This window comes from Oryctolagus cuniculus, chromosome 21, assembly GCF_051225735.1.
Source record: "Oryctolagus cuniculus isolate XC-2025 breed Fujian yellow rabbit chromosome 21, ASM5122573v1, whole genome shotgun sequence".
Taxonomy (NCBI): domain Eukaryota; kingdom Metazoa; phylum Chordata; class Mammalia; order Lagomorpha; family Leporidae; genus Oryctolagus; species Oryctolagus cuniculus.
This window is the reverse complement of record NC_142887.1, coordinates 10003709-10026709: the sequence shown is the minus strand read 5'-3', so window position 1 is coordinate 10026709 and position 23001 is coordinate 10003709. Positions and strand designations below refer to the sequence as shown.

At 60.6% G+C, this 23001-nt stretch overlaps 1 protein-coding gene and 1 long non-coding RNA gene across 6 annotated transcripts in view; one reads left to right on the top strand and one right to left on the bottom strand.

Annotated features, from left to right (window-relative positions):
- Positions 1-4968, bottom strand: part of LOC138847429 (uncharacterized) — an 11369-nt gene extending 6401 nt beyond the window's left edge. Inside the window, exon 1 of one of the 2 annotated variants that reach the window (XR_011385253.1) lies at positions 4511-4968. This is a non-coding gene — a long non-coding RNA (uncharacterized LOC138847429). Of the gene's footprint in view, positions 1-3557; positions 3737-4510 lie in introns of those variants that run through there. The other variant, XR_016227089.1, reaches the window with a different exon arrangement.
- On the top strand, positions 3937-23001 carry KMT5A (lysine methyltransferase 5A). 4 transcript variants are annotated; one of them, XM_070066111.2, is made up of 8 exons: positions 3951-4206; positions 8689-8810; positions 9749-9905; positions 14210-14429; positions 14769-14856; positions 18251-18310; positions 20764-20954; positions 21383-23001. In XM_070066111.2, exons 1-8 carry the CDS (start codon positions 4197-4199, stop codon positions 21591-21593), a joined length of 1059 nt encoding a protein of 352 aa, XP_069922212.2. In that variant the 5' UTR covers positions 3951-4196; the 3' UTR covers positions 21594-23001. The 4 variants fall into 4 exon arrangements, with proteins under 4 accessions (XP_089179141.1, XP_069922212.2, XP_051684846.3 ...); XM_051828886.3 differs by lacking the exon at positions 3951-4206 and adding an exon at positions 7779-8428; XM_089323015.1 differs by lacking the exon at positions 8689-8810 and having other exon boundaries at positions 3937-4206.

Genomic DNA, 23001 nt, shown 5'->3' with positions numbered 1-23001 from the left:
CAGCCTGACCCAACCCTGGCCGTTGCAGCCATTTGGAGAGTGGGCAAAAGATCTCTCTCTCCCCCCTTCTCTCTCTCTCTCTCTCCCCCTCCATCTGCCTTTCAAATAAAAAAATACATGAATCTTTAAAATAATTAAAAAAAAAAGATTTTTTTTTAAAGATGTATTTGTTTGAAAGGCAAAGTTACAGAGAAGCGGAGGGAGAGAGAGAGAGAAAGAGAGAGAAAGGTCTTCCATTTGCTGCTTCACTCTCCACGTGGTTGCAGTGGCTGGAACTGCACCATTCTGAAGCCAGGAGCCAGGAACTTCTTCCAGGTTTCCCATGTGGGTACAGAGGCCCAAGAACTTGGGCCATTTTCTGCTTTCCCAGGCCATAGCAGGATCAGAAGTGGAACTGAATCAGAAGTGGAGCAGCTGGGATTTGAACTGGCACCAATATGGGATGCTGGCACTGCAGGCCGTGGCTTTACCTGCTACACCACAGCACTGGCCCCAGACTTATTTCTGAAAGGCAGAGTTACAGAGAGAGGAGAGAGAGACTGAAGAGAGGTCTTCCATTCACAGGTTCACGTCCCAAATGGCCACAAAGGCCGGAGCTAGGCTGGTCTGCAGCCAGGATTTCCTTCCGGGTCTCCCACGTGGGTACAGAGGCCCAAGTACTAGGCCATCCTCCTCCGCTTTGCCAGGCACATTAGCAGGGACCTGGATCAAAAGTGGAACAGCCAGGCCATAAAATAAGTTTAAAAATAAACAAAATGGGGCCAGCACTATGGCGCAGCAGGTTAATGCCCTGGCCTAAAGCACTGGTATCCTATATGGGCACTGGTTCGAGTCCTGGCTGCCCCACTTCCAATCCAGCTCTCTACTATGGCCTGGTAAAGCAGTAAAAGATGGCCCAAGTCCTTGAGTCCCTGCACCTGCATGGTAGACCCAGAAAAAGCTCCTGGCTTTGGATCAGCACAGCTCTGGCCATTGCGGCCAATTGGGGAATGAACCATCAGATGGAAGACCTCTCTCTCTCTCTCTCTCTCTTTTCTCTCTCTCTCTCTCTCTACCTCTCCTCTCTCTGTGTAACTCTGACTTTCAAATAAATAAATAAATCTTTTTTTTTTTTTTTTTTTTTTTTTTACAGGCAGAGTTAGACAGTGAGAGAGAGAGAGAGACAGAAAGAAAAGTCTTCCTTCCATTGGCTCACCCCCCAAATGGCCGCTACAGCTGGCGCTACGCTGATCTGAAGCCAGAAGCCAGGTGCTTCTCCTGGCCTCCCATGCGCGTGCAGGGCCCAAGCACTTGGGCCATCCTCCACTGCACTCCCGGGCCACAGCAGAGAGCTGGCCTGGAAGAGGGGCAACCGGGACAGAATCCGGCGCCCCGACTGGGACTAGAACCTGGGGTGCCAGCGCCGCAGGTGGAGGATTAGCCTAGTGAGCCACGGCGCCGGCCAATAAATAAATCTTTAAAATAAATAAATAGGAAATTGTTTAAAATAAATTAAGAATTCTTTAAGGTGCCAGCATTGTGGCATCGTGGGTAAGGCCACTGGGACACCAACATCCCATAGAGACGCCAGTTCAAGTGCTGGCTGTTCTACTTCCAATCTGGCTCCCTGCTAAAGGCCTGAGAAAAACATCAAAAGATGGCCCAAGTAGTTGGGTGCCTGTTACCCAGTGGGAGACTCAGAAGAAGCTGCTGGCTTCGGCCTGGCCTTACCCCAGCTGTTGCGGTCATCTGGAGAGAGAAACAGCCAACGGAACATCTCTGTTTCTCCTCCTTCCAACTCCATCTTTCAAATAAATAAATAACTTTAAAAATAAATAAATAAGTTTGTTTAGTTGAAAGGCAGAGCTACAGAGAGAGGTCTTCCATCCACAGGTTTATTCCCCAAATGGCCACAACAGCTGGTGCTGGCCAGGCCAAAGCCAGGAGCCAGGAGCTTCTTCTGGGTCGCCCACGTGGGTAGCAGGGGCCCAAGGACTTGGGCCATTCTCCATTCTTGCCCAGGCTGCATTAGCAGGGAGCTGGATAGAAACTGAGCATCTGGGACTCGAACTGCTGCTCATATAGCATGCTGGGGTTGCAGGTGGTGGCTTAACCAGTTAAGCACCCCTGAAATAAGTTTAAAAATAACTAAAATAGGAAATTGCTTAAAGAGGTGGTGGAGGCCTGACAGCAACTGCAGATGAGGGGAGCCCTCAGCTGTTCCTCACCCCGCTGAGAAGCCGGCACCCCTTCCGCAGCCTCGGGAGGCCGCTGCGGCGGGCACTTCTCGTTGATGTATTTATTTTTCATTTTTGTTTTTGCTGCTGGCACCCTCGGAGGGCCCTGAGGCCGTTTCTGGGAGCGTGGGAAGAACCCTGAGACCAAACCGGATGCCACGCCAGAGGAAAGTGTCACCACCAAGGGGACCGAGCAAGGAAGAGCAGGATGCAGGATGACGCGGCAAACCCTCCTCCTCCTCCTGCTCCTCCTGCTCCTCGGGCTCGCTGTGCACACCGGAGCCCCAGACCACACAGGCAGGGTAACGCGGCCATGACCCGGGCCCTGCCCACCTTCCCAGCCGGCTCCCTGCATTTCCCCAGTGCAGGCACAGGTCGGAGCACACCGGGTCAGGACTTAGTCCCCAGCCCAAGGGCTCATCTTCACCTCCGGGCGTTCCCGCCTGGGAAATCCCCCTTATCTGGAGTACAACTTGAACCCATCAGCTCAGACAGGATTTGACCCACCTAAAGACAGAGCCCCTCCCTCCTCTTGTTCTGTAATCCCCCATAGCATTAATCACTACTGTTATCCTGTTATCCTTTCAACCGTTTCTTCTTCCTCTAAAGTGTGGGCCAGGGGCCAGCGGTGTTGTGATTCCCCAGGCTAAGTGTGACCTGCAACACTGACATCCAGTACTGGAGCGCTCCCTGCTGATGCACCTGGGAAAGCAGTGGACGATGGCCCAAGTCCCTGGGCCCCTGCACCCTGGGGAGACCCAGATGGACTCCAGGCTTCAGCCTGACCTATTATTCCCCGTCTGGGGCCATGCTGGAAGTGAACCAGAGGATGGAAGACAGCTCTCTCTCTCCTTCCTTTCAAAGATAAAAATAAAATTTTTTTTAAAGTGCAGGAATGAAACTCTGTCTTAGTTGCCATGGTTGGGAGACAAAAACCATCCCATGCATACAACTCAAAACGAATTAATGCATTTCGGAAAAAGCAAAAACCTCCATGCATGTAACGAAGGGGGCTTTCCCGGGTGTGTCGGCCCCTCCGTCCCTGGACGGCCCGGGGAAGCTGAGCCCAGAAGTGCTAAGCGCTAGCTGCGGACAGAAGCGCAGCCTTCCACTCTCCCGGCGCGCTCACCGCCGTCGTCTTCCTTGACCACTTTGGGGTCACGCCCAGGAGAGCGCCCGGGGATCCCCTGGGGCGCTTGGTGGGGTTCGGTGGCCACCTGGTGGGCTGACAGTCAAGAGAGCCAGCCAGGTGGGCAGCGAGCCAGTTACCCGTCTGTTGCCCCGGCCGCGGGAGGGGTGGGAGTGCCGGGCCAGGACCTTCGGGGTCTTGGGGAAGCTCACCCCCAGACCCGGCCGGGGCGCAGGAGCCGAGCCAGCAGGCGTGGGACCGGAAGGCTGGCCCAACGATGAAGAGATCAAACGGCTGGAGGGGCTAAGGTGCGCAGGTGCCCAGCCCCCGCGGCCTCCGGGCGCCCCGGGTCACACGTGGAGGCTGAGGGGTCAAAGGTCGGGTTCCGGTCAAGCCGGGAGGGAAAGCGGAAGTCCCAGCTCCGAGCCACTCCGAGCGCGGGCCTGCGGCCGCGTGACTAACGCTCCGGAGGCGGAGCTTCAGCCCGCGGAGGGGGAGGAGCTATCGGCCTCCCAATGGCGGCTCGGGAGGGTCCCTGCGCAGCAGCCAATCAACGCCAGCCCACGGTCAAATTTAAACCCCCTCCCCTTTCCCCCTCCTCCTCTGGGACCTGTCCCGAAAGCGTTTGTAGAAAGTGCGGCCGCTGGCCCCGCCCCCACCGGGGAGGCGGGGAGAAGGGCGGGCTCTCGTTCCACGTCCGCCTATCACGACGGGCAGCTCGAGGAAAGGCGGGCGTCAGCGCCAATCAGGGCGAGCAGCTGCAGCTCGGCGGAGCAGTTGGCTACAGTTGTTGCAACTTTTTTCGAAAGCTCCGTTTCCCGGGAGATCCCAGGCGGTGACAGAGCCCGGCCATGGCTAGAGGTATCCGCCCCGGTGGTCTGCGCCCGGGCGGCTGGGTAGGGGGTCTGGCCGGCGGCGAGGCTCCCTCCTGCGGGTGGAGCGCCGGGGCCGGGGGGAGGGGGTGCTGTGCGGAGCCTTCCCCCGCTCCGCTCGGAGGCCCCCGGGAGCCCCTCCCCACAGCCCTGCCTCGGTTTCCCCGCTCTGGAGCGTGGGCACGCGCGGATTGCCTGTGCGGGGGCTCGGTGGGGACAAGCTCCGGGCACCTCCGGGGATGGTGGTGGTTGGCATGGCGGGGGTGGGGGGCTTGCCATGAGGCTTTGCCTACCTTGGGGCTCTCGCCGGTGGAGAAAGGGTGCGACCCCGAGGTGGGGACGCACAGCCTTACCCCGCTTCTTGCGGAGCGCGTCCGAGCGGACCTCGCGGCGGGTGCCTCCGTGGCTCCCTGAGTCAGCGGCGCGAGTGGCCTGCGTGGGCCTGGGCAGGGCGGCTGCGGGCCGCGGCGCCCCTGCGTGGAGGCCTTCCTGGCACACTTAGTTTGCGGGCAGCACCGCGAAACCCACGTTATGCGGCAGAGCGCCCCGGCCGCGGGTTCTCCTGCGCGCCCGCGGGCCTGAAACTTGAGCGTGGCAGTGGAGTGGGATCGTGATTTTCACGGAGGAACTTGGGTGTCACCTGTTCCTCAAGGCTCCCGGTTGGCAGGAGTGGGCACTCGGCCGCGGTTCGTTCCGTCTGTGGGCGCCTCGGTTTTCAGGCCCGGCACCCAGTTGCATCATTCGTTCTCCCAGCATCCGCCTGGGGCCCTCTGGGACGAGACCTACCCAGTTTCTGACGAATAAATGAAGCATCGTGAGCTTCATAACCCCATTTATGCAGAAAATTAATATTTTTTTTCTTAGAAAAGTGTTAGGCATTGAAAAGCATACTTGGTAGTATCTAATTTGGTTCATTTTCCCCATCATAGTGAAATCATTTAAATAGCTGTTTCAAAACTAATGCTAAAATTTTTTTTAAAAAGCTGTAGTTAGTCTGTAAGGGGGAGAAAAACCAACCATCTATCATTGAACTACTTAAATACAGGCAACCGTAGTGACCACTGAGGGCCAGCCACTTTGTTATTGCGGTTAAGCTTACTGAAACTGTTAATCCCGGTTCTCGGGGGCAGCAGCCGAAGTGCAGAGTCACTGCCCAGAGCAGCCACAAGGTCGAAAAGAACGTCTTCCAGCTCCCCTCCGCGGGCTTACAGATCAGCTCTGCGATTATGGGGCGGTGATTCTCTGTCCCGTGGCATCCCCAGCTTAGTGCTTACCGTAGGGCTCCTGGCTCTCACAGACGATTAGATCGGACAATTAGAGTTGGAAATAGCAGGTCGTTTATGGTGCTTGAAATAAAGTGCCAGTGTTTCTCTTTGTTCCAAACTCAAAAGTTTATTTGAGAGCCCTGCTGGGTTGCATGAAGGAGCTGCAGGCTGAGGCTTCGTGATCCTCTGAGCGTTGATAGCCCAGGGGTCTTCGTTCCCCGGAGGTCCCCTTCTGTCTGCTGCTGCAGCTCCGCGGCCTGCTCACCTTCTGCAGTTCACAGCCCCTTAGCTGAAGTGCAGAGTGCTTTCCCATGCGGCCCTCGCCACGCCCCTGCCTTCAGCCCCGGTATTATTCTCAGGACCAAGCCTGCACCCCTCACCATGGTTGGTGAACCCCTGCTAACCCTTCCAGTTCCACTGTGGTCTGTGTCTTTGGCACCGGGCCGGGACCAAGCAGGCACTCTGCAAATGTCTACCGGATGAATCAGTCACTGTGTTAGCACCTGGACTTGAGAGACGCCATGTACCTTTTACGATCCCGTGCCTTGGCGGAGCCCAGCTCATCCCTTCCTGTCACAGAACTCTTAGTGAAGTGATGTATCTCTCTGCCCTGATCTTAGAGTGCAGCAGGAGTCTTACAGGGCCTCCAGGACACATTATAAATAGTCTACAAGTGTTAGCTATTAGCCTTGCTGCTATTAAACTTAGTTTTTTAAAAAATATTTCTTTATTTGAGAGGCAGAGTCATGGGGAGAGAGAGGGAGCAACAGAGCGGGCAGCCTTCATCTGCTGGTTCACTCCTCAAATGGCCCCAAAGGCTGGGGCTACAGCAGGCCGAAGCTGGGGGCTGGGACTCCATCTGGGTCCCACATGCCGGTGGCAGGGACCAAAGCGTTCAGGCCATCTTCTGCTGCCTGCCCAGGTGCATTAGCAGGGAGCTGGCCTGGAAGTGGAACAGCAGGGCCTTGAACTGGTGCTCCAGGATGGAATGCCTGCGTTGCACCACAAGGCTGGTGCCGGGCAGGGCTATCTGACACTTACCTACCTGGGTGAGAGGGGCTTGAGCCCCAGGCTGAGAGGAACGGGTGCCAGGTTTGCAGCAGAGCCCCTGCAGTAGGTGTACCAGGCAGTGAAAGCTGTGGCCATGAGTAGGTGACAGGGCCAGCGCTGTGGTGGAGTGGGTAAAGCTGCTGCCTGCAGTGCCGGCATCCCATATGGGCGCCCGTCAAAGTCCTGGCTGCTTCACATCCAATCCAGCTCTGCTGTGGCCTGGGAAAGCAGCAGAAGATGGCCCTGCACCCGCGTGGGAGACCTGGAAGAAGCTCCTGGCTTCTGATCGGCCCAGCTCTGGCCGTTGTGGCCATCTGGGGAGTGAACTAACAGATGGAAGACCTCTCTCTCTCTCTCTGCCTCTGCCTCTCTGTAGCTCTGACTTTCAAATAGATAAATAAATCTTAAAAAAAAAATAGTATGTGATGTGGACAAGATGATTGGCAGCTGCCACTGCCAGTCTGCGATTCCTGCAGTAGCTGTCAGTCACTTTGAAACGGCCCAGCCTGACCGTGCACCTTGGAATCCTTTCGTTCTCAGGTAGTTTTGGGGATTTAAGTGTGGTAGACACTGCCCAGGACTTGGGCAGAAGCCCCTGCCCCAACGGGGTCAGTGGTTGGGGTGGGGGCCCTGACCCAGAGGATGTTAGTTACATCTCCAGCCTGTTTGGGTGGCAGGGTCGTGTCACTTAATCCTCCTGTCTTCTCCCCCATGAGAATCAGCCATTTGTTTATCTGTGGGTGTAGGAAGCCCCCCCCGGGGCGGGAGCGAGGTGGGCCATTGCAGGTGCTTGGTTTGTACCCTGGAGGGGTGCTGAGGCCCAGACTTGAGAACAGATGCAGGGGGAGAAGGCGGCCCGACTCCCAGACCACAGTGGGGGGAGGCAGCAGCTGGGCACCTCTTGTTTACATCTATGACTCTGCACAAATACAGTGGCTCTCCGGCTGCAGTAGGGTGGGCGCGTGGGCTCAGGGTCAGGGGCCCGGGCTGGCAACCCACGACGACTTCTGAGAACCTGGCCGAGCCCCTGGCTTCCCCCAGCCTCAGTTTCCCTGTCTACAGAGAGGAGATTGTAACGGAGCCCACGCTCACCAGCCCGTTTGAGGTTTGAATGATAATGGATGCGAGAGGAGCGCCCAGCAAACTTAAAGCCCTGCCTCTGGCTCCCCAGAGACCCCTACCGGTCTAATACAGACCCCTGAGTTTGACACCTGGCCCAGTCACCTCCTGGGTCTGCGGCCCCCTGCACATCCCTGGAACATCAGAACTCCCCACTGTCCCGGGGACGCCCGCAGGACCTGACCGCCGAGGGCGCGCAGCTCTGGGCACCCCCGCGGGCCCTCGCCCGCCGCGTCCGCCGCTGCGGAGTTCGTGCGGCTCCGACGGGGCTCCGCAAATATGCGCTGAGCCAGCGGGAGAAGGAACCGGAGCCCGGGCGGAGGAGATCGCCTTTCCCACCCCTTCCTGCCCGAGCGGCGGAGTTCGCGCGCGAGGGGGCGCGCCCGAGTCGGGATTCGTCCAGGCCGCGCGGGCTGCCCGCCCCTCGGCGCGGAGCCTCCGGCGCCGCCCCTGCCAGCCCCTCCCCGGGCTGGGCGCCGGACGGTGGGCGGCGGCGAGCGGGCGGGCCGCGGAGGACGTGCCGCCTGCGCCTCCCTCCCCGCGTCCCTGGCTCCGGGCGGCCCGGGACTGCCGCGGCGGCGCGCGGGTGCCGGGCCCTGCTCGCAGGCCATGGGGGAAGGGGGCGCCGTGGGGCGCCGTCGGCCCTTCCCCGGGGCGCCGCGGCGGCGCTGGTGGCGGCGGCAGCAGCAGCAGCAGAGGCAGCGGCAGCGCTGGTGGCCGGGCCGCGGCGAGGGCGAGGGCGCGGGGCGCGCCGCCATGGGCCTGGCCGGGCTGCAGGTGGGTGTGTCGGGCCTGGCCGCGCGGGGGGCGGGCGGCGCGCGCGGGGCCCGGCCGGGCCGGGCGGCGGGAGGGCGGCGGCGCGGGCCTGGGCCTGGCCCTGCCGATCGGCCGGCCGCTGCCTCCGGCGGCGCCGGCGGCCCACCACTGCCGGGCCCTCGAAACATGGCTGCGGCGCCCGGCCCGGGCGGCCCCGCTCCCCGCCCCGCCGCGCCCTGAGCGCTCCCCTCCCCCGCTTCCCCCGGGTCCCCCCTCTCCAGGCAGGAAGATGTCCAAGCCCCGCGCGGTGGAGGCGGCGGCGGCGGCGGCGGCGGTGGGAGCGACGGCCCCGGGCCCGGAGATGGTGGAGCGGAGGGGCCCGGGGAGGCCCCGCACCAACGGGGTAAGCAGGCACCCTCCCCGCACTCCCGCTGCGCGCCCGCCGGGCCCGGGCCGCCAGCACGTGGGCGCCCCGGCCCCCGCCGCCCTGGGGCGCCCGGCTGGGGCTGCCTCATTTCTGCTGGCGCCACGCTCGGCTGCGCCATGACCCTGGCAGTGCTCGACCTCGGGAAAAGTTTGTGCCTTCTCGGCGTTTCCATCGCTGAGACCCAGCGTCCCCGAGGGGCTGCCTCGCCAGGCCGTGTGCGGGGCCTGCCCGGGTCCCTCCCCGACCCGGCGCCTCCTGGCTTATCAGGCGACAGGGGGGGAGCCCAGAAACTGGCCTGCGTAGTCAGGAGAGGTCCCACACCCAGAAACCGCGCAGTGGCTGGGCGGGCATGGCCACCCCCTTCCCTGGTCATCGCCCAGGTGCGGTTTGCAACAGCCGCCGCCCCGGGTGGGCTGGCGGGAGCCTCTGCTCCCATCAGCTTTCCCGTCACCCTGAGGAAAGTCGCCAGCCTGGAACCGGGAGGCTCCTGGGCTGCAGCCACTGAGAGGGGCCTGGGGGTGCTGACCAGCCCCCTCCGCCGACCTCAGAACCCAGTGGTCAGTCAGGTTCCCTAGGCCTGTCCCTCTAGGGGCTTCTGGCCTGACTCCGCCCAGCCCTTGCACCTGCCTCAGCCTGCCCTGGGTCACTCTGACCCCTCCTGGCCGCTGGCTGTTCACCTCCTTCCTGCAGAGACCTTTGTGGGCAGCTGGTGTCCCGCTGGCCAGATGTCCCCTTGGTGAGAGAGCCAGAGGCCACAGGTGTTGGGGGCCCGGGGGATTCCCAGCCTGCCTGCACTCCCGCGGGAGGACCCCCGGGGTCCAGCCGCGGTGTCTGTTCTGCCCCCTGTGTCCTGGTTGCCTCCTGCGGGGTCTTGTTGCTCCAGCGCCCTTCAGAGCGTGTGTTTGTCGTTTTAGGAGAATGTGTTTGCCGGGCAGTCCAAGATCTATTCCTACATGAGCCCGAACAAGTGCTCCGGAGTGCGCTCCCCGCTGCAGGAAGACAACTCCGTTGCGCACTACGAAGCCAAGTGCCCGGGGAGACCATTAGCCGGGATCTACCGGAGGCGAGAAGGTGAGTGCCTGGCGCGGCCGGCCTGGCTGCAGGCCTTTCTCCTTCATAAAGCCCTGGGCGTCCCCTGTTCCTCCTGCCCTCTGCCAGGCCGCGGAGGTTTGAGCCCCGAGTGTCAGCTCGCTTCTGAGTAGCAAGCACGACCGAGAGCGGCCTGCCCCAGGGCGTGTGCCTGGTCGGTCAGACAGGTTCTCCCTGCTCTCACGTGAGTTAGCGCAACCTTAGCCCTGGTGGTGCTGCCACGTCGCGCCTGACTCACAAGGAGAGAGGCGCCCGAGCGTGGCAGGTGCAGGAATGGCGATTCCGGGTCGTCCCGCCGGGCGGGTTCAGTGCCGGCTGCTGCGCCATGCGATCACAGGGCGCCAGCTCCCCGCCCTCTACCCCCGCCTCCCTCCGCGAGGCAGCACACTGTGCCGTGGGCTCTGGAGTTAAAGTACTGAGCAAGGGAATGCGGTTCTCGACCACCTGATCGTGCTGTGCCAAGCAAGCTGAGCCTCCCAGAAGTCTTGCCTTCCTCCAGAAACTCCCTGGGGGGGGGGGGCGGCCCCCCCCCCCCCCAGCACGCTGCCTGCTGATTAATTCTGTCTGAAAGCAGCGGAGCACCTGGCTCCCAGCCCCTCCTGTGTTCTCGCAGAACGGGTCCCGAGCGACGACCTCGCCAGCCTCGGGGGCAGAAGCCTCCCGGGCTGGACTTCCCAGTGCACAGGGCAGCGTGACCTCTGTGTGTGACTTGGGTTCTAATCCTGCCTCTGCCACTGGAAAGGAGGCAGCCTTCCAAGCCCAGTGGTGTCTCCTGTAGACTCGGGGGAGGAGTCCTCCTGACCGCCAGGCGCCGCACGGATGCAGAGGGGCTTTGCCCTGGCTCCCGGAGCACCTGGGACATGCTGTCCCTGCCACGCCCGGGGGCGCAAAAGGCTCTTTCTAGAACCAGCAGTCGGTGAGGCTCATTCACATTGTCCAAGTGGTGGCGCTGTAGCGCCCGAGTTAGCTGTTGGATGGCAGTGATTAACATTGGGGACCCCAAGGGCCAGACTTCTCTGATTCTGCCATGATGCCGGTGAGACACGAGTCATTCACGGGCGCCACACGTGCCCAGTGTTAGGTTGACGGCCTGGCCTTTGGTGCCACCCAAGAAGGTGTGGAAGGGAGTAAGAACAATCCGGATGGTGTGGACGTACTGGTTTTTCTCTTGTGTATCGAGGTATGATTCTTACGTCATGAAGCTCATCATTTTATAGTGTAAACTGGCTGGTTGTTAGTACGTTCACGGTGGTGTGCAGCCATTAGCATTCATTGATTCCAGAATGTTCTTTTCCTCTCAAAAAAGAAATCTTGTACCCATTTTCCACGCCCCCAACCCCAGGCAGCCATCCGGCTCTTGTGTCTCTAGGAGTTTGCCTCTCTGGGCGTTTCGTAAAGTGGAGTCACGTGGAGGCTCCTGGGTCTGGCTCCCGGGGCGCATCCGTGTTGTAGCATGTGTCGGCTTCACGCCTTTTCATGGATGAGTCGTGTTGCGTGGTGTGGATGGACCACCTTTTGTGGCCTGGCTCGTTCCACGTTTGGCCTACTGGAGGGTCAGATTTTGTGCGCACACGTGTTTTTCATTCTCTTGAGTGGGTGCCTCGGGGTGGGATTGCTGGGCGAAGTGGGAACTCTGTTTAGCATTTTGAAGGACGCCAAAGTGTTTTCCAAAGTGGCTGTACCATTTCACATTCCTACCGGGAGTGTGGTATTGACTTACCTCTTAAAAGTAAATTAAAAGGAAAAAGAGGGCAAGACGTTCACAGCACGGGCGCTGCACAGCTGTTTTTTTATTTTTTTTTTTATTTATTTTTTTAATTTTTTACAGGCAGAGTGGACAGTGAGAGAGACAGAGAGAAAGGTCTTCCTTTGCCGTTGGTTCACCCTCCAATGGCCGCCGCGGCCAGCGCGCTGCGGCCGGCGCACCGCGCTGATCCGATGGCAGGAGCCAGGAGCCAGGTGCTTTTCCTGGTCTCCCATGGGGTGCAGGGCCCAAGCACCTGGGCCATCCTCCACTGCACTCCCTGGCCACAGCAGAGGGCTGGCCTGGAAGAGGGGCAACCGGGACAGAATCCGGCGCCCCGACCGGGACTAGAACCCGGTGTGCCGGCGCCGCTAGGCGGAGGATTAGCCTAGTGAGCCGCGGCGCCGGCCTGCACAGCTGTTTTAGTAATGGATCATTGCAGTGTTCCTCGTCACACGCCGGCCAGTCTGCGAGAGCCACTGGACACACACGGCACGGCAGCCCTGTTGCATTGTAAAGATTTATTTACTTATTTCAGAGGCAGAGAGAGAGAGACCAAGATAGTCTGTCCACGGGTCACTCCCCAAAGGGCTGCACAAGCCCGGGCAGAATAGCCAGTTCTGGAATCTGCACTTGCAAGCCGCGACTTAACCCACTGCACCACCCCTGAGGCGTCCAGGCAGCGCTGGGGGACGCTCTGCCGCCTGGCTTCCGAGGTGCTGTTGCCAGCAGTGCTGTGTGTGCCGCTTCTGCCTCCTAGGCTCTCCACAGCCAGCACAGAGGCTCAGAACCTCTGCCCAGCGTGTTGGTCTAAGGTAGAGCCAGGGGCTGGTGCTGTGCTGGAGCAGGTAAGCTGGTGCCAGATCGAGTCCCGGCTGCTCCACTTCCGACCCAGCTGCATGCTAATGTGCCTGGGAAAGCAGCGGAGGATGGCCCGGCTGCTTGGGCCTCTGCACCTACAAGGGAGGCCCAGGGGAAACTCCTGGCTCCTGGCTTTGGATTGGCCCAGCTCCAGCTGTTGCGGCCATCTGGGGAGTGAACCAGTGGATGGAACGTATCTCCCTCTCTGCCTCTCTGTAAGTTGTTTTTTTTTTTTTTTTTTTTTTTTTTAAGACTTAATTATTTGAGAGGCAGAGAGAGAGAGAGAGAGGTTTTCCATCCTCTGGCTCACTCCCCAGATGGCTGCAACAGCTGTTGCTGGGCCAATCCAAAGCCAGGAGCCAGGATCTTCTTTGTGGTCTCCCATGTGGGTGCTGGGGGCCTAAGCACTTGGGCCATCTTCTACTGCTTTCCCAGGCCACAGCAGAGAGCTGGATGGGAAGTGAAACAGCCAAGGCTCAAACCGGTGCCCACATGGGACGCCATCACTGCAGGCAGTGGCTTCACCTGCTGCGTCACAGCACTGGCCCTAGTAAATAAATATTTAAAAAAAAAAAAAAAAAGAGCCGCGCCCTTCTGCCAGGTGGCCCTTAGTGGACGCCAGGCTTAGCAGGCTGAGCCCCTCCCCTCTCCTCCCCGGAACCCTCTTTTCTTCCTGGAGCCTGTCTTTAAAGTTGTTTTTAAATTTTATTTTCATTTTAATTGAAAGAGAAACAAAAATAGATCTTCCCTCCCCTGGTTCACTGCCCAGATATCCTCAACAGCTGTGGCTGGGCCGAACTCGGGAGCCAGCAGCCCCATCCGAGTCTCCCACGTGGGTGGAGGGGACCCAAGCACTTGCGCTGTCACCTGCTGCCTCCCAGACGCTCACTGGCAGGCAGCTAGGTCACAAGTGGAATAGCGGGTGAAGCTACACCGCCTGCAGCGCCAGCATCCCATACGGGCACCAGTTCAAGCCAGCTCCCTGCTAATGCGCCTGGGAAAGCAGTGGGAGATGACCCGAGTGCCCAGGCCCCTGCAGCCATACTGGAGACCTAGCAGAAGCTCTTGGCTTGGGCCTGGTCCAGCCGTGGCTGTTATGGCCATTTAGGGAGTGACCCAGTGGATGGAAGACCTTTTTTTTTTTTTCCTCTCCTTCCTCCCTCCCTAGCCTGTAACTCTGTCTTTTGAATAAATAAGTAAATCTAAAAGAAGAAGAAGGGGCCAGTGCTGTGGGTGGTGTAGTGGGTAAAGCCACTGCCTGTGGTGCCAGCATCCCATGTGGGCACTGGTTTGAGCCCTGGCTGCTTCACTTCCGATCCAGCTCCCCGCTGATGTGCCTGGGAAAACAGCAGAAGAAGCCCCGTAGCCTTGAGGGAGACCCAGAAGGTCCTGGCTTCGGGCTGGCCAAGCTGCGGCTGATGAAGCCATTTGGGGAATGAACCAGGGGATGGAAGATCTCTCAGTAACTGACTTTCAAATGAATTAGTAAATAAATCTTAAAAAAAAAAAAAACAAAACAGAGAAGAAGCGGTGGAGTAGCTAGGACTTGAACCTGGCCCCCTGTTGTATGATGCAGGCATCCTAAGCAGCCGCTTTGCCTGCCGCGCCACAATGCCCGCCCCCCAGAGCCCACCTTAGCGAGGGTGGAGTGAACCCTGTTTTCTCCACCCTCTGCCTGCAGAGAAGAGAAGTGGTGGGAACGCCATACGAAGTTCCATGAAGGCCGAGGAGCCGAAGCTCAGAGACACCAGGAGAGGCCCCCTGGCACCTTTTCCAAACCAAAAACCTGATGCAGCAGAACCTCCAAAAACTCCAGCCCTGGCTGGTGACTCTCCCGCTGCAGCCGGCGCCAAGCCAGCCCTGAAGAAGCCCCTCAAGGGCCGACAGACCCCTCGGAAGAAGTAAGCACCGCGGGCCCGTGTGCTGGCCCCAGGGAAGGCTGCCTGGGCGCCCATGAGGGCCACGTGCTCCCCTGTCCCCACCTGTCAGGCCAAAGGCTCGGCCCCCGTTCTGGGTCTGGTGCCGTTTGGGAGTGTGGACGCCCTCCCCTCCCCGCTGAGCAGGGCTGGCCTCTGCAGTGCCCCCCCAGCGGGGCCTGGGGGCAAGTGAGCTGATGTGACTGCCAGGCCCCAGGGACAACGGTGTTTCATGGGCATCATTCCCAGGGAGCCACCTCCCAGGTGTGAGCGTGGCTTTCCGTCCCAATAGTTTTTCTTTCCCCGCCCTCCTTTCTTAAACAGAGCTCAAGGAAAAACGCAGCAGAATCGCAAACTCACGGATTTCTACCCTGTCCGAAGGAGCTCCAGGAAGAGCAAAGCCGAGCTGCAGGTAGCGCCTTGTGGTTTCAGTCCAGCTCTCGGGGCAGGGTGGCCCAGTGGGCAGTGCTCGGCCTGTGTCTCAGCCTCGTTTGTGTCACCTTAGGGCGAGATGCTCGGCCCCTCTGGCCTTGGCCATCTCCTCCCTCTAAGGGGGTCGTCTCAGAGCCTGCTCTGCCTTCCTGGTGGGTCCCTGTGGGGCCTGGGGAGACACTTCCGTGAGGGAGCCTTGTGGCCTGTGGCGTGGAGAGCCGGGTGCTCCAGGGCGAGTTGGCAGGGCTGTTGCTGCCTGGAGCGCTGCTTGGTCTCTTGGAGCTGTGTCTCAGGGAGGCGAGGAGCCGTGGGTGGCGCCGCGTGTGCCAGCTGTGCCCTGGCAGTCCCTCGGCTCTCAGTGCTGTAGGTGGGATGGCCGAGTAGTCGTGGTGGGCTGCCTGTGCTGATTAAAAGATAAGTATGTTCACGTGTGTAGGACTCTGGCATTGTGCCTGGCACTTAACCTTCCCCGTGGGGCCTCCTCCTGGGGCTCCTCTCTGCTCTCTCTTGCCCAGCCACCGCCCTAGGGGCATGAGGAGCAAACTGGAGTGACTCACAGGAGTGCAGGGAGGGGCAGCTGGGGCCCCTCTGTGGTGGAGCCCGGGGTGTGGCCAGGTCCCTCAGGACTGCGGGGGCAGCCCCTCTTAGCAGCCAGGGCCTGGGGGCAGTGCCCAGGCTTGCCTCCCCCACCGAGCGGTGGGGAGCCTGGGCCTGGGGGGGGGGTTCTGTGTTTCAGCCTCCCCCCACCTGCCGCCCCATACTTTGATGTTAAATCTGCAGATATAGATGCAGCCGGGTTTCTGTGTCTCCTGCTTTTAAACACCAAACTGGGAGCAGGCTTGCAGGGCAGTGGTTAAGACAGCAGTTAGGGACCCATGTCCCCGCCACGCCCCGCACCTGAGCTCCTAGCCACAGCTCCTGGCTGCAGCTTCTTGCTAGTGCAGGCCCTGGGAGGCAGCGGTGATGGCTCAAGTCATCTGGTCTCTCGTACCCCTCGGGGAGACCAGGGTTGAGTTCCTGGCTCTGGCTTTGGGCCCACCCAGCCACGGCCATACAGACATTGGAGGAGTGAACTGGTGGATGGGAGCCGTCTCCACCTTGCTGTTTGTGTCTATTAGTATTCCTCTCTTGGTCTATCTGCCACTCAAGTAAATAGTAAAAACAGCCAACAAAAGTGGGTGGGGGGCCCACTTCGCCCCTGGGGAGCAGCGTTGGCTGTATTTCCAGAGAAAGGCGAAGTCTTTGGGCCAAGAACGAGCCATCCTAACGGGCGCACCAGCAGTGGGAGGCTGCACTGTGTACCTGCAGCCGTGGCTCTGCAGAGGGGGCGGCCACGCCAGGCAGCAGAGCCCTCGGCCCCTCCCGGCTGGGCTCCCAGCCGCTGTGCGCCCACACAGCCATCCCAGCCTGCCTTGCGAATGGAAGCAGCGGCTTGTCGGCCTGTAGGAGCGAGGGCTCAGGGGCCGGGAGTGGCTCAGCTGACCTCGTCAGCAGCCAAGTGCAAGGGGGACACCCTCACGTCCCCTTAGCAGGCGCAGGAGAGCTGACCCTGTTCTGGACCGAGCGCCGGAGCCCTGCCGTACCCCTCACTGTTTGTATTGGCTCTGCTGAGTGAACCACGTGAGCCGCCGTTGGCCGGGCAGTGGAGCTGCTGTTGGCCGGAGCAGTAAGGCAGTGGCCGGCCAGGACAACGGCACTGTTGCCAGCCAGACACTGTGGCTCTTGTTGGCCGGCACAGAGCGACGACAGCTGGCCCCGGTGCACATTCTGTTTGCTGCATAGGGCAAGCCCAGGGGTGCGGCCTCAGGGCAGCGTCTGAGGGTGAGGCCAGGCCTGGCCTGACTGCCCTAGAGGGCCAGCAGAGACTGTGCCCGGGCTGGAGTCCAGGTGGGCGGGGCAGAGCAGTGTGGCTGGCCAGGTGTTGGGAGGGAAGCTTCCTGGACACCTTGCTCCGTCTGGAAACAGTGGGCAGCCCAGAGCCCAGGGCAGGAGTTGGCCTCTGGGATGCAGGGTTTGGACTCGGGGGGAGGCGTGCAGAGAGGCCTGGACCCCCTGGCCCTGCACCGTGGGGCTCCATGGCCGGCTGGCCGGGCCTCGAGGAGGCTGAAGCTCAGCTCCAGGGACAGGCGCGCGGCTCCGCTGCGGATTCCACATTGGGCATGGCTGGGCGCTGGGCCCTTCCTGTTCACAGGCCTGCTGGCCCTCACTCAGGCCTGCTGACTCCCTGTCTGTCTGCCGCCAGAGTTCTCCTTAGGACGCTCGGAGCTGGTTGTCTGCAGGCCCCCAGCTGGGACTGCAGAGACGTGGTTCCATTGGCTGTGTCTCCAGCACGCACGGTGGGTGTGGTCAGTGGCCAGACAGGCCGCAGGCTGTGTGCAGAAGGGTCTGGGCCCAGTGCTGGTGCGGGGTTCCCTGTCTGCATGGTTCCTTTTTCTCCCTCATTCCTGTGCCACAGCAGGGCCATGGGGAAGCCCAGTTAAGGACAGAGGTGGCAGCAGCATGGCTGTGGCCTGTAGGACAGGAGGCAGGACGTGTTGGTCAGGACTGTCTCACCAGGGCACTGACCTCTAGACAGCACCCCGGGCCCCCCACTGGGGGGCGCATAGCACACACAGGGCCCCTCTAGGGGGTGTGGCCCCGTATCTGCCGTCGCTGTCATCGAGTGTATAAAGTCCCAGTACCGGTTTTCAGATGTCCGTGATTTGTCAGGTTTTAGAATGTTGCATGGGCAGAACAGAACACATCCGTGAGTGCCGTCCCACTCTGGCCCCGCACCGTGGCCCTCCTGACCCAGCTGAACCCAGGGGACTGGCCTTCCACAGCAGCTGGGGCTCCCGGCCCTGCCGGGCACGGGAGAAAACGCTGATGGCTTGCTCTCTCCCCACCCCTCCTTCTCTCTCTTCCTCTCTCTCTCTCTCCCTCCCCCTCTCCCCCTCCCTCCCTCCTTCTCTCTCTTCCTCTCTCTCTCTCCCTCTCTCCCTCCCCCTCTCCCCCTCCCTCCCTCTCTCTCCCTCTTCCTCTCTCCCTCCCCCTCTCCCCTCCCTCCCTCCCTCTCCTTCTCTCCCTCTTTCTCCCCCTCCCTCCCTCTCTCCCTCCCTCTCCTTCCCTCTCTCCCTCTCTCTCCCCCTCTCCCCCTCCCTCCCTCCCTCTCCCTCTTCCTCTCTCCCTCCCCCTCTCCCCTCCCTCCCTCCCTCTCCTTCTCTCCCTCTTTCTCCCCCTCCCTCCCTCTCTCCCTCCCTCTCCTTCCCTCTCTCCCTCTCTCTCCCCCTCCCTCCCTCTCTCTCCCCCCCCTCCTTCTCCCTCCCTCCCTCCCTTCCCTTCCCCCCCTTCCCTTCCCTTCCCCCTCCCCCTCCCTCTCTCTCTCCTCCCCCCAGTCGGAAGAACGGAAAAGAATAGATGAATTGATCGAGAGCGGGAAGGAAGAAGGGATGAAGGTAAGGGTCGGCAGAGCCCGTGGGCGTGGCCAAGGGTGGGCGTGGCCGAGGCTGTCCGCTCACAGCCGGCGTGGGGGGGCCGCCTGCGGCTTTGGCCACCAGTGTCACAGGGACTGGTCAGGCTCCTGGGGTGTCAGAGAGCCAGGCACTCACACTGCCAAGGAGACGCTTCATGAAGGAAACATACATGGGCTTTGTGCGTCCGTGTTACCCGGGGGGAAGGCTTTAAAGTCGTGGTGAAGTGCCCATAATAGAACACATGTCTTCTTAAAGTGGACACTTGTGTGTCATGGGGCGCAGTCAGGATGTTGTGTAACCATCACCATTACCCAGTTCCAGAACTTACCCTGCTCCCCTGCCAGCCCGGCACACTCTGGGCCCTGGATCTGCCCCCCAGTGCGTCCTGCCGCCTGAGCCACACAGTGTGGGTGTGCAGCTGGCCGGGTCCGGCTGCTTTGACTTATATCAAAGGGGAAACTGATACATTTGTCTTGAACTCTTGTCCTGCGCAATGGCAATCCCGAGTGACCCGCGCTCTGGGGAGAGGGGAGTAACTCTCCACTCTATGCTGGGGTGGCCTGGTGGGTCTGGACTTGGCCCTGGGCTCAGAAATCTTCAGTGCCCACCCCACAGCCCCAAAACGGAATCGGAGCTCAAGTCCCGGGCCCCTAAAGCCCCCGCCCTGACTCCATCTTGATGGAGCAAGGGGAGCTCTGGCAGGGAGTGAGGGGAGACTGGGACCCAGGCCCTGCACTTTTTTATTTTTCAAAGATTCATTTATTTATTTGAAGGCAGAGGCGGAGGCAGCGAGAGAGGTGTCTTCCATCTGGTGATTCACTCCCCAGATGGCTGCAATGGCCAGAGCTTTGTCAATCCAAAACCAGGGGTAGGTACAGGGGCCCAAGGACTTGGGCCATCTTCTGCTTTCCCAGGCCATAGCAGAGAGCTGGATCGGAAGTGGAGCAGCCGGGACTCGAACCGGTGCCCATATGGGATGCCGGCACTGCAGGCGGTAGCCTTACCTGCTGTGCCACAGCGCCAGCCCCCTGGGCCCTGCTCTTGGCACTGGAACCTAAACGGCGAGGCCGAGGCTATGCGGTGCAGTTCCTGGCTCCGTGGCCTCAGCCACATGGCTGTGCTCTGTGAGCCCGGGTCTGCTGATCTGCAGCATTGGGGTAGCTCTGCCCTGGGGACCTCGTGCAGTGCCTGCACACGGGCACACGGGTGCCCCGGGACCCTGCACACGGGCACACGGGTGCTCCGGGACCCTGCGCACGGGCACACGGGTGCCCCGGGACCCTGCGCACGGGCACACGGGTGCCCGGGACCCTGCGCACGGGCACACGGGTGCCCGGGACCCTGCGCACGGGCACACTGGTGCCCCGGGACCCTGCGCACGGGCACACTGGTGCCCCGGGACCCTGCGTACGGGCACACTGGTGCCCCGGGACCCTGCGCACGGGCACACTGGTGCCCCGGGACCCTGCGCACGGGCACACGGGTGCCCCGGGACCCTGCACACGGGCACACGGGTGCTCCGGGACCCTGCGCACGGGCACACGGGTGCCCCGGGACCCTGCGCACGGGCACACGGGTGCCCGGGACCCTGCGCACGGGCACACGGGTGCCCGGGACCCTGCGCACGGGCACACTGGTGCCCCGGGACCCTGCACACGGGCACACTGGTGCCCCGGGACCCTGCGTACGGGCACACTGGTGCCCCGGGACCCTGCGCACGGGCACACTGGTGCCCCGGGACCCTGCGCACGGGCACACGGGTGCCCCGGGACCCTGCACACGGGCACACGGGTGCCCCGGGACCCTGCGCACGGGCACACGGGTGCCCCGGGACCCTGCACACGGGTGCTCCGGGACCCTGCACACGGGCCCACGGGTGCCCCGGGACCCTGCGCACGGGCACACGGGTGCCCCGGGACCCTGCACACGGGCACACTGGTGCCCTGGGACACAGGAGTTCTGAAGTTGGGGTGCGGCGGTGGCTGCACAGCTGTATCCACTCTTCAGTGTGGTTTGCTCCTGGGGCCAGTGTTGGGGCTTAGAGTGAAGTTGTTGCCTGCAACGCGATCATCCTGTGTGGGCGCCGGTTTGTGTCCCGGCTGCTCTGCTTCCGATCCGGCTCCCTGCTAGGGTCCTGGGAAAGCAGCGGAAGATGCTCCAAGTGCTTGGGCCCCTGCACCCGCGTGGGAGACCCGGATGGAGTTCCTGGCTTTGGCTTGGGTCAGCCCTGGTGTTTGGGGAATGAACCAGCAGGTGGAAGAGCTCTGTCTCTCCCTCTCTATCTGTAACTCTGCATTTCACGTAAATAAATGAATCCTGAAAATTTGAAAATAATAATAAGATAAAGCTTGCCCCTGGCAGGCCCCCAGGAAGGCCCGTGCCTTGCGGCCGCCACTGCTGTTAAAAACCAATGCTCTCTCGCCGCCTCCTGGCAGATTGACCTCATCGACGGCAAAGGCAGGGGCGTAATTGCCACGAAGCAGTTCTCCCGGGGCGACTTTGTGGTGGAGTACCATGGCGACCTCATCGAGATCACCGATGCCAAGAAGCGCGAGGCTCTGTACGCCCAGGACCCCTCCACGGGCTGCTACATGTACTACTTCCAGTATCTGAGCAAAACCTACTGGTAAGTCCGCGGCTGCTTCGCGTGGCCGCCCCGCGCCCCGCCAGCCACGGGCCTGGGCTGATCGAGCTCTTTGTGGTTCGGCTTTGGGTGCAGTTCTTGCTGCCTGTCTCGGGGCTGTCTCCCCACTTCCTGTCTGGAAGCCCCGGGGTGGGAGGTGGGCTGGGGGCCGCCTCATCCAGCGAGAAGCAGAACTGGACCCGTCTCACACAGCCCTGCCCGGCAGCCCACCTGGCTGCTCTGTGTGGCCGCTAAGTGCTCCTGGCTGTGGCCAGCGGAGTTGACTTCTATCCATGGATCTAGTTCGTAAAACTCTCCAGTTGCCTCCCTCGTCTCCAGAAAGAGCCCTTGTGGGTTGTGTCCCCTGCGCCTCCAGCCCTTGACGGGTCAAAAGGCCTCTTTGCCTGTGTAACCTCCTCCCTCCCCACCAGCGTGGACGCCACGCGCGAGACCAACCGCCTGGGACGGCTGATCAACCACAGCAAGTGCGGGAACTGCCAGACCAAACTGCACGACATCGACGGGGTGCCCCACCTCATCCTCATCGCTGCGCGGGACATCGCGGCCGGGGAGGAGCTCCTCTACGACTACGGGGACCGCAGCAAGGCCTCCATCGAAGCCCACCCCTGGCTGAAGCACTGACCGCCGCCGCCGGCCTCTCCAAAGGACAAAGTGCCCTCAAAGGGAATGGGTTTTTGTTTTGTTTTTTACACTTAGTCTTAGCAGATTACTTCAGATGTTTTTAAAAAGTATATTAAGATGCCTTTTCACTGTAGTATTTAAATGTCTGTTCCAGGTTTCCAAGGTGGACTTGAACAGATGGCCTTACATTACCAAAACTTTTATATTCTAGTTGTTTTGTACCTTTTTTGCATACAAGTCGAACGTCCGTGCTTCCCGTGCATGCGGTCAAAGACTCGGCACAGGTTTTAGAGAGGAAAGAGAAGCAGGGCGCCGGGCGGGCCTCCCGCCTGCAGGTGCAGAGCCAGGCCCTGCCCGCCTGCCCGGCCTGCCCCGGGCGTTCCAAGCTCTTGTTCTCCCCGCGTCTCGACAGGCGCACGCTGAAGTGTATGAATATTTTTTAAAGGGTTTAACAGTAAGCTAGTCTTCCCCTCTGCTTTCTCGAAAGCTTCCTGGCCCCCGGGGCCGCGAGCACAGGCCCGGTGTCAACTGCTCTTCCACAGGCTGCCCCTCCCCGGGCGGCCGAGCAGGCTGGAGGCAGGCGGGGGAGGTGCCGCCTCCCTGTGCTGCCGGGGCAGGGTTCCCGAAACTGGGTTATTAATTCTTTATAGAAATGTGAACACTGAGTTTATTTTAAAAAAAAAAATTTTAAAACGTTTAAAAAAAAACAGCAAAAAAAATTTAAAAAAGAAAAAAGGCAAAAAAAAAAAAAAAAAACCCACAGCAAACAACTTACATGTATATAGGTCTTGAAGTGAGTGAAGTGGCTGCATTTTTTTGTTCTGGGTTTCTTTGCTTTGTTTCTGTAGGCGAGATTTGAGATGGTACTCTATTCTAATCAAAAATAAAGTTTTTGTAGTGGGACCAGAAATGACTTACCCGGCCGCCCCACCCCCACCCCACCCCCCATGACCTGCTGTCGAGGCCTCGGTGCCCCAGGACCCCTGCCGCCAGCCTCAGGGAAAGGCGCCAGGTACACGGGACAGCAGGCAGGGCTCGAGGACAAAGCTCAAGTGTTTTCCCCTGGACCGGTGGTGGGAGGAGAAGTGGCTCCCTCTCCCTCCCGAGGGGGCTGGTTCTCACTGTCCGCCCCCAGGCCATTGGGGCCAGGTCAAGAGCCTGCCCTCTGCTCCAGGCGCCTCCCCCCACCCCAGGCTCATGACGGTGCTACCTAAGAAAGTCTTCCCCGCCCCCGCCGGCCTGGTGAGTGGGCAGCAAGTCGGAGGAGGATCCGATGGCAGCGTGGAAATGCGGGCTGTACCTGTCGTGGTTTAGCTTTGTATGTAAGCAAACAAAAAGGAAATAAACTTGAATCTTATTTGTCATCATAAAAATGAAATGAGAAATTAAAGTATTTATTGCCAGGCGA